Source organism: Macaca nemestrina, chromosome 4, assembly GCF_043159975.1.
Source record: "Macaca nemestrina isolate mMacNem1 chromosome 4, mMacNem.hap1, whole genome shotgun sequence".
In the NCBI taxonomy this organism is placed as follows: domain Eukaryota; kingdom Metazoa; phylum Chordata; class Mammalia; order Primates; family Cercopithecidae; genus Macaca; species Macaca nemestrina.
In genome coordinates, this window is record NC_092128.1 from 182,353,219 (window position 1) to 182,365,216 (window position 11,998).

General features: G+C 43.5%; 1 protein-coding gene and 1 non-coding gene across 2 annotated transcripts; both read right to left on the minus strand.

The window, feature by feature from the left end:
- Positions 1-1,748: 1,748 nt before the first annotated feature.
- Positions 1,749-7,928, minus strand: LOC105472622 (high mobility group nucleosome binding domain 1). The gene is made up of 6 exons (XM_011726047.3): positions 7,784-7,928; positions 7,431-7,463; positions 7,307-7,336; positions 7,177-7,224; positions 4,077-4,205; positions 1,749-2,112 (listed from the first exon to the last, which is right to left on the minus strand). The coding sequence occupies exons 1-6, from the start codon at positions 7,796-7,798 to the stop codon at positions 2,065-2,067; spliced, it is 303 nt and encodes a 100-aa protein (XP_011724349.1). The 5' UTR covers positions 7,799-7,928; the 3' UTR covers positions 1,749-2,064.
- LOC112425084 (small nucleolar RNA U13) lies at positions 4,283-4,387 on the minus strand. The gene has a single exon (XR_003016082.2). It is a non-coding gene; the product is annotated as a small nucleolar RNA U13 (small nucleolar RNA).
- Positions 7,929-11,998: the final 4,070 nt, after the last annotated feature.

An 11,998-nucleotide genomic window follows, 5' to 3' on the forward strand; every position in this document is an offset into this window, starting at 1 on the left:
GCCCATAGGCAAAACAACACACCACGTGTAAAGAGGTTTGAATTCTGTTCCAAGGACCCCTCTTTAGTGATAACCTCAGCAAGGGCTGTTCTCTGGCCGTTTTCACTGTTGCCAAGCCAACAGTTGCCCTACACCCCCTCTAAAGACTATAGTTAGAGGGCAAAATGAGAATACAATGTATATGAAAGCAAATCTGGAAAATACATACCATAGATTTAGTTGTAGCTTTTTTTTTTTTTTTTGAGACCAAGTTTCACTTGTCACCCAGGCTGGAATGCAATGGTGTGAACTCGGCTTACTGCAACCTCTGCCTCCTGGGTTCAAGCAATTCTGCCTCAGCCTCCTGAGTAGCTGGGATTACAGGTGCCCACCACTAAGCCCAGCTAATTTTTAAATTTTTATTAGAGATGGGGTCTCACCTTGGCCAGGCTGGTCTCAAACTCCTGACCCCAGGTGATCTACCCACCTCAGCCTCCCAAAGTGCTGGGATTACAGGTGTGAGCCATCATGCCCGGCCTACTCGATACTTTTTTTAACCTCATACGAAGAGCTAAGAATTATGTATTTGCTTTGATTCAAAGGATATTGGATTGTTTTTCCCTTAAACCAAGTCAAGCAACTTCAAAGGACATAGCAAGTATTAAAGTTGTCTCATGTATCAGCCAAAAATGAACCACATCATGGTCCCGTATTATGTAATACTGTACCTTCTCTTTAGATAAACAAGTAGTTACCATTCTATTACAACTCCTTATAGTATTCTCATAACAACATGCTGTACAGGTCTGTTGCCTAGCAGTAATAGGTTAAACCATTCAGCGCTACATATGTAATAGGCTATGCCACTGAGGGTTTGCGTAAGCACTCTTTATGACGTTCACGCACAAAAACTGCCTAACCATGTGTTTCTCAGACTGTATCCAGTCAGTAGTGACCCATGACTGTATTAAACAAAAATTAAAAATTTCACTTAAAAAGTAAGATCAAATATGGAATTTTTTTTTTGAGATAAGGTCTCACTCTGTTGTTGCCCAGGCTGGAGTGCAGTGGTGCAATCTGGACACGCTGCAACCTCCACCTCACAGATTCAAGCGATTCTCCTGGCTCAGCCTCCTGAGTAATTGGGATTACAGGCACCAGCCACCACACCCAGCTACTTTTTTTGTATTTTTAGTAGGGACAGGGTTTCACCATGTTGGCCAGGCTCAAATGTGGAAATTCTGTAAATAAAATGTAAACCAGAATTTAATCCATGTGCTCCAAAATATTTTCATAATTGAGATTTTATTGGTTGAGGATCAGTACAGACATTTCAATTTGTACACAATTCTTAACATATGTAACGAAATTCTAAAAAGCCATGTATTGTAATTCTTTTTTAAAGTTATTCCAGTGACTTTCCAGCTTAAAATTTGGAAGCAAATTTTCCTTAAGAGGCTATCAAGTACCAGTATCTTCACATGTTGGTCAGCTGTTACGTATGGCCCACCAGTTCACAACTGAATAGCATGTACACTACATATTCAAATCTGTAATCTTTCACAGCACAGTAACGAAGTTAGTAGGCAAACAGGACGACCACAACCAAACATGTTACAGAGTGCACACAATTCCGACAGGGAGCGCCATGATCGAGGAGTGGTTTTCTTTAGGAAACAATTCTACTAAAAAACATGAGAATAGAAGTAAAATAAAATGTTCAAGACATTAAATGCAGGACTGACTCCATATTGCCATTTAATATGCTTTGTATTATAGGATATAAAAACTAACCCCCCATCTATGGAATGTTAAGCTGGCACCCGAGACAGTCAAAGCCTCCCGTAATTCAATATCCCACACTATTTTCTGGTTGTACCAAAAAATAAACAACCAGCAAATGATTTCACCTCTTAAAAAAAAGCATTTACACTTAAAAAATGGGATGAGGTGGGATTCCCTCCTTCTTAAAAATGTTTCTAGAGCTACTAAAAAACTTGCATTTACAAAATAGTTGATAAAAATATTCCTCTGGATTGTACAAGAAGGGAGACAGGGACCACTGGTAAGACATGGTATATGGTATTAATCAGACTTGGCTTCTTTCTCTCCTGCTTCATCAGAGGCTGGACTCTGCAAAAGAAAGGAAATTGAGATCTTTAGCACTTAAAATGTTGTCATTTTATTTATATGCAACTATCAGGTCTTTACAAAAGTCAATAATCTTTATTTGTAAAGTCACCTACTCTTGTTAAAAAACTTTTGTAACCACCTCCCCACCCCAAATCAATACTTGCGGCACTTCCATGGTCATGTTCATATACAGAGCAGCAAAAAAATGTGAGTTGCACCACGTGTACATTCCAAGCTGAGGTCACTCTGTCTTCTTGTTTTAGCTCTGATGCCGTAACTACTGTTTTTCTGGTCTACTTAATGCCACGCATTTTACATCTTTGTGCTTTTTACTGATGATTTTGCTGTTTAAAATGGCCCCTAAGCATCTTGTCCAAGTGCTATCTCATGTTGCTAAATTCAAGGCTGTGATGTGCCACACAGAGAACGTATGTGTTGGACAGCTTTGTTCAGGTACGAATTACAGTGCTACTGGTAGTGAGTTCCATGTAAATTTAACATACATTAATTAAGGCATGTCTGAACAGAAATACACATGTAACAAAGTCACGTATTTATCAGTTGATGAAAATGTTGTGATCAGAGGTTTGTAGGAACCCAATCCTGTATTTCTCCTATGTGAAACGGTTTCATACTTGTGGCAGCCTTATATTAATAGAACACAGCTATAAACAAAAGAGAACCAACTGTAATTTGATAATATGTAATGGAAGGTCAAGTTCTTCCTTTAAAATCAGAACTAGATTAGCAATGTTATCTTATTATCACACAATATTTGATGTATGGTTAGAATTAAGAAGTACAGGTCAGGAGCAGTGGCTCACGCCTGTAATGGCAGCACTTTGGGAGGCCGAGGTGGGCGGATCACCTGAGGTCAGGAGTTTGAAATCAGCCTGGCTGACATGGTGAAACCCCGTTTCTACTAAAAATACAAAAAATTAGTTGGGCGTAGGGGTGCATGCCTGTAATCCCAGCTACTCGGGAGGCTGAGGCAGGAGAATCACTTGAACCCGGGAGGCGGAGGTTGCAGTGAGCCGTCCCAGCACTGCACTCCAGCTTGGGCAACAAGAGCAAAACTCCATCTCAAAAAAGAAAAAAGAAAAAACAAAGAAGGGAATTAAGAAATACAAGTTAAAAAAAAAAAACTGTGATTGTAAATTTCTTAATTTAGGAATAAGTTTATAACTTAAGAATTTGATAAACATCAAATTTAGTATCAAAGAATTTGATATTTATCAAATTTTTAAGTGGTATCAAAATTTAAATATCAAAATTTAAAAATCAATATACTAAATTACTTATCTTTTCTAGCTTAGTTAATATAACAAACATAAAATAAAGAGGCCTGGCTTAACTGAACCTTGCAGTTATTTTTTAAGAAACAGCTTCCAGGCTAGAGGAGTACAGTGGTGTTCACAACAAACCAATCAAAATCTGTTACAGATTTCTTTGTTCCATCTCTACTCCCACTGCTTGGTTAATAAGAAAAAACATCTTTTCTTCATAGCTTAAAACAATAAAGATTCAGCCTGGGTAACAGACACTGTCTCTAAAAATAAATATTAATGACACTAATCTTTTAACTTGCTTTATGTATATTATTTAGACCTTTAAGAAAAATACAAACAAAACATTTTCATTAGAAACGAAAGTGGGAAAAATATGCCAAGAAAAATGCAAGTAAGGGTAATAAACTTTCGAAAATATATTTAAAAGCAACATCCAGAATATAAAAACAAAACAAAGATTAAATTATATCTCAAATTGAGCATATTAAAATTTCTTGCTCTTAAGCCATTTACCTATTTACTTTCCAATAGGATAAATCATAAACCATTTGTCCATTCATTTTGGGATACTGTACAAAACTTTGTTCAATATTATAATGAATACTGTTATCTGCTACAAAAAACGTACAATGTAGTATCTACTGTTCAGAGTGAAAACACACACACGCTTCTGACCTCCTCAGTTTTCGTTTCCCCGTTTTCTGCAGGTAAATCTTCTTTAGTTTCTTGGTTAGCCACTTCGGCCTGTTTTCCCTTTGCTCCCCTTTTCCCTTTTGTTTGCACTTTTTTGTCTGAAGATTTATCCTATGATAGAATAAGAATATATTTTAAGTACAAACTTTACCCCTTATTTACATTTTGTTTTTACTTTTCTCCCTTCATGTCAGACAAGTAATGTAAACAACGGTGCTGACTTCATAGCAAGGTTTGAGAGGGACATCTCACACATTAGTGTGAAAACCCAATTTTCAAGCTTATGAAAGGATCTCATTTTGTATAGACTGTATCTACAATAGCTGTCACATTAATGTCTATCACACAACAGCTGATATACCTATTACATGAGACAACTTAGGGTTCACCCCAGTAATCAGGAAAACAGCGTATGCTAAGGAGATTTTAACAGTACTTGCATGTCAAGCCTCATTAGACGTATGACAAATCCTAAAGCCCAAGCTATACTTCAGCACTGTCGCCATCATCTACTATTCTCTGCAGTTCCACATGACAAGACAAATGAAGTCGAATACCAGAGGAGTCTCGTCAACTGTATTCCCACCCATCCCCAAATTTGTTGTGAACTTGAACAATTACTGTCCTCACAAGACCTTAATCCTCACATTAAGACCATTCACCTGAAAAAAAGCACCATGCCGTACCGTCAGGTTGACTATCCTGCTACAGTTACTCCCTTGATATCATACAATGAGGAATTAAAAGAATCAATTTTGAATTTATCATTTTCATATAGGTGTTTGAAGAATCTGAAAAGTACCGGTATTTAAAATGACCATACTAACTTGACACATTAAGTTCAAAATTTAAGCCATGTTAAAGAAACATAAAAATACTTTTGGATACCATCCATCAATACTGAGAGGAAAGCTTAACATTTATTTCTTGTTAGTAAGTATGCAACAGCAGCTAAATTAGTTTAGCCCCCAGCGGGTGGTATAAAAGACCCATAAGGATACTGACCAATTACTTGAGTTAAAGGGCCATAAATACAAGCACACAACTTCAATGCTAACGTGGGTGGAAAAATCACTGCACGGTGTTCTGTACTAACAGCAGGATTCCACAGACAAAAATCACTGCAGGATGTTCTGTACTAACAGTAGGATTCCACAGACAGCATAATGACTTTTAATACTTCAACATCCTTCGAATAACACGTGTATCTGAGACAAAACTGCTACTACACACATTGCTATCACGAAGTTTCACAATCACTTGTGTACTGATTTCTAAAGATTTCTCATTAATTTCATAATCATTCCAATACAAAAAATACAAAACTGGGAAACAGTTAAAATAGAATACACAGTAATACCCTGAATTTGAAATATACCACCTGTAACCATTATCAGCTGATAAGCTAAATAAAACAAAATCAAGTTTCCCGAATGTTTGGACCTTCAAAACATTTAGTTCTAGGGAAATGACACACTGTAACAGATACGCCTTGAAAACATGTCTACTATGGAGTATGAAAATCAATACACCAAGTGCTTATCTTCTGTTTAAAGTCTGATCAACTATGAAGTCAAAGGTGTATTACAGAAGCTAGATGTAAAAATGAACAAATCCCTTCTGCCCTTTTTTCCTTGGAGAAGGCTGACCTCATAGGCTCGTTCCTCAACGAGCACTGACATGAAGACTTACCTGTTAGCCTCTCAATTACATCTGATGTCCCAACCCACTGAGAGTCCAACTTGGAACTGTTTTCATTAAAAAATTTACTTTACAGTAGATCTCAAGGTGGACAAAGATAAATAAGAAATAAGAAAAATGTAAAGAGGGAAACAGGCAGATATTTCAGCCAATTAGTTTTTAAAAAACCCCAACAACCCAGAATCAAAAAAGTAATAATATACCGCTCACACCAACATTTTAAACAAGGTCAGCTAATTTTTTAGGCCTTCATCAAGTTTCCGTGCTGTTCTAACTGTATATAGAGAATGACCACATTGTCTTCTGGTAATGAGATTGCAACTTGAAAAATACTATTCTCATACCTTCTTTGAAGCTTTATTTTTAAAAGGATCACAAAAACAGAACTTTCTGTTAAAGAAAACATAGTTAAGATTTTTTACACTCAGCTCTGTACAAAATTTAAATTAAAAAAAAAACATCTTTGTTTTATACCTTTATTTAACAAGGACAAATTTAGTAATTATCCAAGAACTCCTCAATGTCAAGGAAATTAATCTTGCCTCTTCTGATGATTGTGCAGTGCTACACTTCTACCTACACTTTTAGGAAAGAGGTGAAGGCATTAACAAAAAAATTTTTTGAGACTTCAAACAGCAAACTTTCACCTAAGTTTAGGATAGAAATTAATCACCCCGTGAACATTAGAGCTTTACAGATGGTGGTTTCAATGCTAGATCCAAACACAAAGTTTATACACGTTTTACACATGTTCTGCTTTTCCACTCTGAAAGTTATCAAACACACGTATATCCAAAGCCAACTTCATTCTACAGACCTGCAATTCGAATCATGCAATCACGAATTTATTAGGGAGCAGCCAAAATCACGGTTTTGTATAACTGTTAATAAAACACTTTTAGAGTAGTAGCGGTTATTTTCTCAGAGATCACAACTTCTGACCTCCCCACTCCCACCCCGTAAAAAGGTTAAGATTTCCCCAAGTTGGCTTGGAAACTGTATAAAAACTTACACGTTCCCTGCCTCAGTCCTAACTTGGCTCTTTTATCCTCAAAAGAGGAAGTACAAGCATGCAATTAAAGGCCAACCACTAGCCACAACGTACGCAACGCAAAGAATAAATTTCCTTTGCAGACTTGCTAATATTTAATATTTTTTGTCGTTCCAAGTCTCCTAACATCTGCAGCAGCATTAGTGTGATATAGTCCTAGAAACCAGGACGAATATATCCATTACATTTTACCCCGACCAGAAGAAGTTATTTACCGTAGTTATTAAAATATAAAGAAAGCTCAAATAGCTAATCAAAATGAAAAGTCCCGCATTAAGGAGCAGTGTACCTAAGACCCCGCTGCACCCCAATGCGCGTTTCGAAGCCTACCTTCGCTGCTGCCTTTTTCGGCTTCGCTTCCACTTTGGCAGGAGGTTTCTGAAAGGCAAAAGTAGCACTGAACGTCCTTACCCGGGACGACCCGCGAAAAACAAACGGTTACGGGGCTGGCTTTACTTACAGCTGACAACCGCGCCGATCTCCTCTTGGGCTTGGAGAAAGAAAAAGGAGAGTCAGCGAGAAAGGCAGGCAGGCCAGCGGCTCACGGGAAACCCACCACCCCCCGCAGAAGGCTCCGAACTCACCTCTTCCTTGGCGGCCCCTTCGGCGGAGCTGACCTGCGGGGACAAGGAGACGGGCGAATGCAGGCGGGCCGCAGTCCCAGGACTCGCGCGCCCGCACGGCCCCGAGAACAATGCCCGGCCGCGTGACGTCACGGCTTCCCGCCGCCCCGTTCGAATCGCCCCCTTGGCTCCCCCGGCCGCCGAACGTTCCAGAACAGCCGCCCCCGCGGCCGCCGAGCGCCCGCCTGCCCGCCCGCCGGTCTCCAAGCGCCTCCCGGGCCCGTCGCCACCGTGAGTGCAGCGGGGCCTGGGCCTCGCGGGGCCCAGCAGACGGCGGCTCCAGGGGGCGTGTGCGGGCCGCGGCCACCGCTCACCTTCCTCTTGGGCATCCTGGCGGCGGGGAAGGCGCGTGCCGGGTGCCTGCGGGCCGCGGCGCGCCGAGAGCCTTCGCGAAACTGGGCTGCCTGGCCGCTGCCACTCCTCCCGCCGCCCGAGCTGCTGAGACCCACAGCGGGGGCGGTGGGAGAACCGGATGGAACCGGATTGGGAGCCCGCCTCCTCCTCCCCCCGCGTCCCCTGCCGCGGGCTCCCCCTCCCCTCCGGCCGGGCCGCCCCCCGCCCCCGCCCCCGCCCATTGGCTGTGGGGCTCAGCCCGCGCCCGGAATAGGTGAGACAGGCCGTCACTCGACCTTGCGCTCCGCCCCCTCCCGGGCGCCCCCCACCCCTTCCCGCCGTCTCGCGGGGCCCCAGGCCCAGGCGAAGGGGGCGGGGCCCCAGTGGCGCTCCGACCTCTCGGTAGTTTGTTTGAAGCCGAGCTGCGAAGTGCGGTCTGCGCGCTGATTGGCGGGAGCATGCCACGTGACCGCAGGTCCCCACCCACAATCCTTCTGGATACCTGGGCGCCTTCAGGCCACTGGCATCTGGCCCCTCCCCTCTGGGATGAATTGGGTTCGAACATTTATAGTTGGTATCTTAGACTGGGAAGGGAGAAGGACAAGGGATACAGGAACTAGCAAATTCCTCCCGCCTCAGTCGGCAAGAAAGGCTATTCAGGGGCTCCAGCTTCGCAGGCCTGCATGAAACAGGCCCTGGTGCGCAGGCGTTGGAGGAGGGCGTGGGAAGGAGAGCCGACGAGAGCTCGGCGTGGGCCAGTGCGCAGGCGCGGGACGCTTGCTGCGCTTTCACTCGCCCAGGTCCACACCTGGGGCTCCGATGCGAAGTTACGGCGGGCGGCCTTTCTGTGTAACTTCCTTCCTTCCTTTCTTTTATTTAAGACAGGGTCTCGTTGTGTCATCCAGGCCGGAGTGCAGTGGTGCAATCACGGTTCACTGCAGCCTCGACCTCTTCGGCTCCAGCGATCCTCCCACCCCAGCCTGCCGAGTAGCTGGGACCACAGTGCACCACTATGCCCGGCTAACGTTTGTATTTTTTGTAGAGGCGGGGTTTCACTATGTTGCTCAGCCTGGTCTCCAACTCCTGGGCTCAAGCAACCCTCCCGCCTTGGCCTGCCAAAGTGCTGGAAATCCAAGCTGTGGAACTTTCTTCAGATTTCCCTGAGGACTGCAGGTGCACGACGGTCGTTTTTGGGCTCAGAGTAGGGCAGCTCTCAGATTGCAGCTCCTGCGAACCGTTCGCGACCGTCTCCAGCACTCGCGGACCCCCAGAGGAATGTTTTATTTTCTCCATAGCATTGATGGAATATATATCCTTATACATTCCATGTATATCTCAGCAAGAATACGCACGGAAGTGGTACCAGCGGTTGCCTCTGGGGAGAACTGGGGAGATTGAGGGTAAAATTTCCCTTTCTCGTGTGTAGTGTTTTTTTTCACTTTCCTACCTGCATGGATTACCTTAAAAAAATTCAACATCAGGGAGTACCCAAGTTTGTGGCACAAGCATGCACTGAGCACTTGCCTTGTGGCAGGCACCGTGAAGTCCCTGGGGTAGAGAGAATCCAGGTTTGTATCCCAAGCACTGGGTCTAGTAATTTAGTGGAGAGAGAAAGTACTCAATTGGCCTAGTAAAGAAAGGGGAAGCCATCGGCATAGGTTGGTCAGCATATTTCAAGGCATGCTGACTTACTAGAGTGTGGCAGCCCACCAAGACCTTTAAAGTGTCAGGGATGGAGATATGAAAAATGGACGTAAAGATCAGGGGAAAGAGGTAGAAAAAAAAGAAGAGCAGCCGGTCGTGAAGTTCGATCACTATCCAAAGATCGAGGGATACTGCAAGGTCTTAAGCAAGGGAACACTATGCTTTTGGACTTACCTTATAAAGATCTTTCTCCCGTAAGAACCGAAGATGCGCTAGGTCAGAGGTGACAACTGATGGTCCACAGATGTTTTCTTTGGCCTAGTTTTTTTAAGTTGCCAACACAAACAAATGGAGCAGCCAGAACTCAAATGAAAAACTATTTGGCAGTATCCTTTTTTTTTTTTTTTTAAAGAAACAAGGTTTCACTCTGTTGCCCAGGCTGGAGTGCAGTGCTATTCACAGGTGTGATTCCACTACTCATCAGCGTGGGAGTTTTGACCTGCTCCGTTTCTGACCTGGGCCGGTTCACCCCTTCATAGGTAAACTTGCGGGTCTTTTGCTCCCTGGAAGGTCACCATCGTGGTGCTAATCACAGTGTAAACACCTGATCAGCACAACCCACTGTAGCCCAGAACTGGATTCAAGCAATCCTCCTGCCTCAGGTTCCCAAGTAGTTGGGACTACAGGCGTGTGCCACCATCTCCAGCTGGCGATATGTTTTAAACTTAAACAGAGGCCGGGCGCGGTGGCTCACGCCTGTCATCCCAGCACTTTGGGAGGCCGAGACGGGCGGATCACGAGGTCAGGAGATCGAGACCATCCTGGCTAACACGGTGAAACCCCGTCTTTACTAAAAAATACAAAAAACTAGCTGGGCGAGGTGGCGGGCACCTGTAGTCCCAGCTACTCGGGAGGCTGAGGCGGGACAATGGCGTGAACCCGGGAGGCGGAGCTTGCAGTGAGCTGAGATCCGGCCACTGCACTCCAGCCTGGGCGACAGAGCGAGACTCCGTCTCAAAAAAAAAAAAAAACAAAACAAAAAAAAACAAAAAAAAACAGACACTTTCAGGACTCAGTCATTCTACTGCTGGAAAGGTACACAACAAAAATGCTTATATATTTTCACCAGAAGACATGAAATAGAATATTTATAGCAGAACAATTTGTTATAAGCCCAAACAGAGTAATCTAAATGCCAATCAACAAAAGAATAGATGAATAAATGGAAGACCGTCAGCAATGAAAATGACCCATATGCTACTACATACAACAATGTGGATTAATTTCACTAGCATAATGTTGAGAGAAAGATACCAAATCCAAAAGTGTGTACACTGTGTGATTTTATTCATATAATGTACAAAAGCAGGCAAAACGAATCCAGTCTGTTGGAAGACAGGCTAGTGCTTCCTGGTTGGGGTTGAGGTGGGGAACTAGCGACTGGAGGAGAGAGCAATGGAAAAATTTGGGGGGCTGGCTATTCATGCTCGGTTTCTTGGTCTGGATGTTGGTTGTACTATGTTCACTTCATGAATACTAATTGAGCTGTTCACTTATGTTTACATTTCTGGGTATATATAAGTTTTGTTTTGTTTTGTTTTTTTTTTGACAGAGTTTGGCTGCTTTACCCAGGCTGGAGTGCAGTGGCGAGATCTCGGCTCACTGCAAGCTCCGCCTCCTGGGTTCACACCATTCTCCTGCCTCAGCCTCCGAAGTAGCTGGGACTACAGGCGCCTGCCACCACGCCCGGCTAATTTTTTGTATTTTTAGTAGAGACGGGGTTTCACCGTGTTAGCCAGGATGGTCTCAATCTCCTGATCTCGTGATCCACCTGCCTTGGCCTCCCAAAGTGATGGGATTACAGGGAAGCCATTGCGTCCAGCCTATAATAAAGTATTTTTTCAACATGTCAGAGTCAGAAATTTTCACTTACAAATTTAGCTCTTACACTTCTCTTGTCATCCTTTCTGCATACGTTCCACAGACTGCATTTGACCTTGTATCTTGTAAGGAGGTGTTCTTAAGCCATCGTCCTGCCTCAGCCTCTCATGGACAAATGATTTTTTTTTTTTTTTAATGGAGGGATTCTCACTCAGTCGGCCAGACTGGAGTGCAGTGGCGCTATCTCTGCTCACTGCAACCTCTGCCTCCTGGGTTCAAGCAATTTTCCTGCCTCAGCCTCCCAAGTAGCTGGGATTACAGACGCACACCACCAGGCCCAGATAATTTTTGTATTTTTAGTAGAGACAGGGATTCACCATATTGGTCAGACTGGTCTCAAACTCCCGATCTCAGGTGATCCACCCACCTTGGCCTCCCAAAATTCTCGGATTACAGGCGCAAGCCACTGGGCCCAGCTGACAACTAATTTTTGACAAGGACACCATGAATATGCAATAGAGAAAGGCTGAAGCGGGGAGGATTACTTGAGTTCAAGACTTTGAGAAAACCAGCCTGGGCCACATAATGAGACCCCTATCTCTTTTTAAAAAAGTATTGTATACTAAAAGTTTACTAAGAGAGTGGATCTTAATATGTGAAGTGTTTTGTCA